Raw genomic sequence first — 5,983 nt, 5'->3', positions numbered from 1 at the left:
TCAGAAGTGGTATAAAATTTTAACTAAGAAATTAGAGATAAGAGTTTAAACAAAGAGTTTAAGAAAATGAAATCAATTTCATATCATCTCTTGTCCATTATGAATTTCTAGGCTTGTAGTTGAAGGGAAATGCTTTTCATTAGAATAAAAAAAAAATAGATTGTTCTATTTACAAAGAATGGAAATTCATCATCTGGCTCACTTTATACAAAATGACAACATTCACACAATAAAATTTTTAAAAAGCTTTACAGTGGTACCTCGAGTTACGAACGCCTCTGCTTCGAATTTTTCGTGTTATGACCAGCTCTGGCCCCAAAAATTTACCTCATGTTGAGAACCACCTCGAGTTATGAACCGGATCCATGGCCATTTTCCCTCCCGTGACACATGGTCCGCGGCCATTTTCTGCCCCTGACACGTGGTCCGCGGCCATTTTCCGCCCCTGACACGTGGTCCGCGGCCATTTTTCCGCCCCTGACACGTGGCCCGCGGCCATTTTTCCGCCCTTGACACGTGGCCCGCGGCCATTTTTCTGCCCCTGACACGTGGTCCGTGGCCATTTTCCGCCCCTGACACGTGGTCCGCGGCCATTTTTCCACCCCTGACTCTCCCTCCAAGCAATAGCCGCCTCCCTGTCCTCCACACCAGAACGGATTAACGGTAATTACATTGAACCTTATGGGAAAATTTGCCTCGTGTTATGACCAATTCGAGTTGCAACCAGAGTCACGGAACAGATTAAATTCGTAACTCGAGGTTCCACTGTATTTATTACTGAGTGGTTATATGCCACTAACTAGGGTTGACTTTTAGCAACCACATAGATACACCAGGAGGACCTGTCCCCAATCTGGTCCTTCAGATCTAATGGTGCACCCAGTGCTGCTGTAACTGAGTACATCTACCTTGCTGTTGGTTGTCCTTTCTCTTTTGTTCCTTGCTTTACTACTAGGGATAGAATATTATCAGCAATGAGTACTATTTACTTCTATAGCAAGGAAATAAGTTTCATCTAGAAAACCTATCAATTTATTATTTTATTGTAGGACCAAAATTTCTTTGTATTGATGCTCTTAGGACAATACTATGTAACTTTTAACATGGCTATGAAGTACATTCAAGCAATAATTTGCTTTTCTTATTCTTTGTGAACATGTTGATTGACGTGTTTCTTTACTCTTGACCTTTACATTTAAAAAGAGTTTTGAAATTGGTCTGCTCATGATAGGCCTCTGTAATAACCTATTGCAACACAATTCCTTTCAGAAGGAGGAAGAGATTTACGTCATCAAGGTAGCAGAGAGCTCATATATAATGGGGAAAGGCATGGGAGAGCCTTACCTGCAGTATCTCCTCCTCAGAAGAGTGCTACCACCACCAGATCCACTAACCCAATCATGAAGCGAGGCAGCTTTCTGCTGCTTACTCTGATGGTGTTCTTCTTGTACTCAGGTGGGTCATATTTCACATTGCTACTTTTCAGGGAGATTTGTCTTCAAGTCTTACATCCCATTAGATAGGGCATCTAGAAAACAAGTCCATAATTCACCAACCATCTCAAATCAGCCACTGTGAAAATTTATTCCTGCCTCAGGAACATCCATAGAAGAACCAAAGGACAGCAAGAGGCTACTTTTGCAGAGCTGATTGTATCACAAGAAGATCCTGTACATCAGGGGTTCTCAGATTGTGGGATGGTCTGGAGCAACTTGTGGGAGGCACAACTTTTTGTAAAGCTGACCAGGTCGGCTGCACAGGCAAAGTACGGAGAACAGCTCCAGATGACTTTGGAAAGATGGCTAAACCTCCAGGTCTGGCTAGCTGTCAAAAACATATGCCAATCATAGCTATTTTATTTACTATTCATAGTTTTATTCAGGAGAGTTGTCACTATTTAGGGGGTTGTGGTGTTGCAAAGTATGAAAAACCACTGCACAACAAAGTAGTACTCTTCCCAAGAGTGCTTGCCACTCTCTGTGCAAAGGGACCAATGGCTGCCATGTCTCAATCTATTAAATGGATCTAACATGTAGCTGGAAGCATTTGTAATGTAAGCAGAAGCTCCACTGATTCCAACATAATTAGCTTGACTTTGGATCTGTTTTATGACACCCCTCAGTTTAGTTTTACATTAAGGGTTAGACACATAGGCTGATAAGGTCATACAGCAACAGACAAAAAGAAAAAAACCTTTTGAGGTGAAGAGAACAAAATATAAAAGGGTATAGATTTGCTTTAATTGTTTTCATTTTGAATGTTTTGGTTGCAGATGTTGCCACTGCAGAAGATCTCAAAGTGAGTCTGAGATTTATTCTTATTCAAGTCCCTTGCATATTCTAAAGTTATGGAACAGGAATAATACTGCATCGGGAGGGATTTTGTAGGGGAAAACATGCATTTAATGATTGATTATGAATTGATTATGCATCATCAAGTCATTTTCAACTCCTAGCAATCACATAGATATATTTTCTCCATGACAATCTGTCCCTAACCTGGTTTTTCAGTCTTTCAAGGGTGCACCCATCGCCACTGTAACTGAGTCCATTCACCTTGCTGCTGGTCGTTCTCTTCTTTTCTTCCCTTCCACCTTTCCCAGCCTTAGAGCCTTCTCCAGAGAGCTGGGTCTTCTCATGAGGTGTCCAAAGTAGGATAATTTGAGCTTGGTCATTTGTGCCTCGAGTGAGAACTTTGGGTTGATTTTTCTGAAGATCTATGATGCATTTAATGCAAGTCCCTATTTATTCTACAGCCCCACGTTTCAGAATGCAAATATCCTGCTGTGAAAGTTTAAAATAATAAACCCAGTTCTATTCTGCACACAATAATAGATTTCCAACAAACCCCCAAATTGAATCCCCCTCTTTTTATCTTCTAAAATCTTTCAAGATCCTTAAAGGTACGCTATGCAATTAAAACCACTGTGCATCTGATAATCAACCACCATAGCAGTAGTTGTTTTCCTCAAGTCCACACAAAGACAAATCGTACGTCTTTCCTCCTTGTCATGACTCTAGGTGAAAACCATTCTGATGTCTCAACCACTTCAGTCACATCCCTTCTCACCCACTCCCTAAATAAGTACATTGACCCTGGCAGTGTAGAAACCAACGATCCAACTTCAATTCCATCTCTTTTGATATTCCCACAGACACAACACTGATGCTGCACAGAATTTCCTGTGCAGGGGAATAAAACCAGTACTGGCAGCTCTCAAAACAGCCACAGATGGCACTGTAACTACATGAACCTGCTGGATAAACTGATTAAGATAATGTACCTTAGCAAAGGGGCCAGTCTTTTTGTTCCATTTGCACTGGCCCATCCTAGCAAGACATGTGCTATAATTTGCCACATGCTAAAATGACCCACAATGAAAATGAGTTATTCCAAATTCTTGACTTTATTTGATATAATCAGTTCTTATTTTTTCACAATTCTCATGTGGATTCACCATAAAACTCCCATGGACAGAATCTACAGCTTATAGTTCATCCTCTTTATCCAGCTTCATATGCCACAGCAATTTCAATTAGGGTTGCAATCCATATTGTTTTCTGCAGAGTAAGGTCTGATTCTAACAACAAGCACTCCCAGATAGAAGCAGGGATGTTTCCTCAATCTGTTTGTCCCCAATCATTTCATCTGCCATAATTCCCAAGTTAAATAGGCACACCAAAACTCCCAAGGCAGTATATATTGTAGCATGGATTCTCTACCTTTCTCTTCCCATAGGTGAATTTATAACAATTAACAACCACATTCACTTTTAGCACAACACACCAATTCTCCTTTTCTCCAGTCACTCCTTCCCCCTTGATTTATCCTTCTAAGCTCCTTAAAGGCACAGTACACAGTTAAAATCACAATATACCACAAACTCTGAGATATAATCTATTAAACAAATGTTTTATGTTACAGTATTTTTATGGTTCTTTTACTATCAGTGTATGTTCTTTGTGTATGTTCTTTGTATATGATTTTTAATGGGAGGGAGGTGTAAACCACTCAGAGAATTTGTGTAAAGGGCAGTATAAATACTACAACATGCAATACATAAAAGCACAGAAATCTTTCTGCAGTGTCACTGATAAGAGCTGGGCGATGTATAGCTAGCTAGCTGGCTCAGGCTTAAATGTCACTTCGGTCACAACCATCTGTAAGTGGTGTATACTCCAGTTTGGTAAATGGATTTTAAAAATGCAATAATACAATAGAAACAATAATATACTTCAGATCATATCATGCGGGGGTATTCCATCTCTCAAATCAGTCCTCAAAGGCTTCCTGGAATAGCCAGGTCTTGATAGGTTTCCTAAATACCAGCAAGGTCAGTGTTTTTCTGACCCCTGAAGGAATGCTGTTCCACAGAGGGGAGGTAGCAATGGAAAAGGCCCAAGTTCATGGTCCCTGAAGGTGACAATCCCTCATAGTAGAGAACCCTCCCTTCCAGATCTTATAGCTAAGCAGAAATCATTGGGAGTATATAGTTTCAAAGCTATCCAGTTCCTGAACCATATAGGGCTTTAGAGGTAAGAAGCAGCGCCTTCAATTTCAGCTGGAGACTGACTAGTAACCAGTGAAGCTCCCAAAGTATTGGTGTGTTCTGAACAAAATAAGATATACGCGTAACTCCTGGATCAGCTGTAGCTTCCAGGGTGTCTTCGAGGGCAGCCCCATGCAAAATGCATTGCAACAGTCCAACTGAGAAACTACCAAGACATGAGTGATCATGAGCAAGGGTCTCCTGCTCCAGGAATGGTAGCAGTTGGCACAAGAGATGGAAATGTGAAGGCCTCCTGGCCAGAGCTGCCACCTGCTCCTCATATGGGAAACAGAAAAGCCCACATGGAACAAGAGAGGACCACTGAGCCTGGAATTGCAACTTGACCGTATAATAATACATAATCGGTGTCTCACATGACTATATGCCCAAAGTATGTTAATAGTTACTGCCTTACTATAAAGAACATGGGGGAAGTAAATATATCATTTACTTTTTCTGTAGACTTATTGTAAGGAGTATCCAACAGAATTCTGCACGGAGGAGTACCGTCCGCACTGTGCTTCTGATGGCATAACCTATGATAACCAGTGTTACTTCTGTAACGCATATATGTGAGTATAAGGTTTCCTAAGTACAGCTGGTGACAAGAGCACTTTTATAGGCAGCTCTGAAATTCAAGGCTTTTAAAAGAAATGATTTTCTGACAGAAATGAACTTTGGAGTGATGTTAAACAGTATATTTTACAAACTTTAGGGAGCAGAAGGAAGCATAGCTCCATTGTCAATTTCAGTGGATCCTAAATGCCCTTGCTGAATACTGTACTATATTCCTTCTTTTGGGTGGGCAGTAACTGTGGATAGATCCCTGGGTTCTCACATTTGATTCTTGGCTTTCTTTCCTCATCAGATCCAGCGGAAGAACTCTTCACCTGAAGTTCATTGGAAGATGCCAGTAATTTGAAGATATAGAAGAAGATTTACTAGAAATATCTGATTCCTTCAGGCCTTGCTCATAGCACCAGCACCAGCACCAGCATCTATTCTTCCCTTTGCTCCTATTGCTTTACTCAGTGAAAATTCACAGTGTCTCAGTTTCATTTATCAATAAACAATGAAATCATTGTATATTCTGGATTCCTCTTTTGGAACAAACAATTTATGCACTTTATTATTATATTTCCATTATGATGCATAATAACTGCATGTAAAAGTATATGTTAGGTATATTTATGGATCCGGAGAAAAGGCAATAATTAGAAGTTTGTTAGTGATATGACATCAGTCAAAAGACTGTCCCTCATAATAAAATAAAACACTTTTGGAGATGCTATATTCTATTTATTGTTATATGCCTTATTCCACATAAGGTATATGTCACAAAGGTTTTGAGTTCATGGGAAATTGTCCAGCATACAGCCAACAAACACCTCTTTGTGAATTTTACCCCTTCTTTATTAACAGAGGTAAGCAAGT

The 5,983-nt window shown here is 40.2% G+C and overlaps 1 protein-coding gene across 1 annotated transcript; it reads left to right on the top strand.

Annotated features, from left to right (window-relative positions):
* Nucleotides 1–1,400: 1,400 nt before the first annotated feature.
* LOC148216680 (ovomucoid-like) lies at nt 1,401–5,466 on the top strand. Its single transcript, XM_088134776.1, has 4 exons — nt 1,401–1,455; nt 2,273–2,298; nt 5,012–5,121; nt 5,418–5,466. The coding sequence occupies exons 1-4, from the start codon at nt 1,401–1,403 to the stop codon at nt 5,464–5,466; spliced, it is 240 nt and encodes a 79-aa protein (XP_087990902.1).
* Nucleotides 5,467–5,983: the final 517 nt, after the last annotated feature.

The sequence above is a fragment of the Python bivittatus genome, unplaced genomic scaffold (genome assembly GCF_059951505.1).
Source record: "Python bivittatus isolate LINGU-HERP-01145 unplaced genomic scaffold, Pbiv_v1 ctg000080_np1212, whole genome shotgun sequence".
NCBI lineage: Eukaryota > Metazoa > Chordata > Lepidosauria > Squamata > Pythonidae > Python > Python bivittatus.
The sequence above is the reverse complement of the archived record's forward strand: the minus strand, read 5'-3'. Positions and strand labels throughout refer to the sequence as shown.

Coding starts and splice junctions, on each gene's coding strand:
- LOC148216680 (XM_088134776.1), top strand. CDS start 1,401: ATGAAGCGAGGCAGCTTTCTGCTGCTTACTCTGATGGTGTTCTTCTTG. Junction 2,299..5,011: donor CCACTGCAGAAGATCTCAAA/GTGAGTCTGAGA, acceptor CTTTTTCTGTAG/ACTTATTGTAAGGAGTATCC. Junction 5,122..5,417: donor TACTTCTGTAACGCATATAT/GTGAGTATAAGG, acceptor TTTCCTCATCAG/ATCCAGCGGAAGAACTCTTC.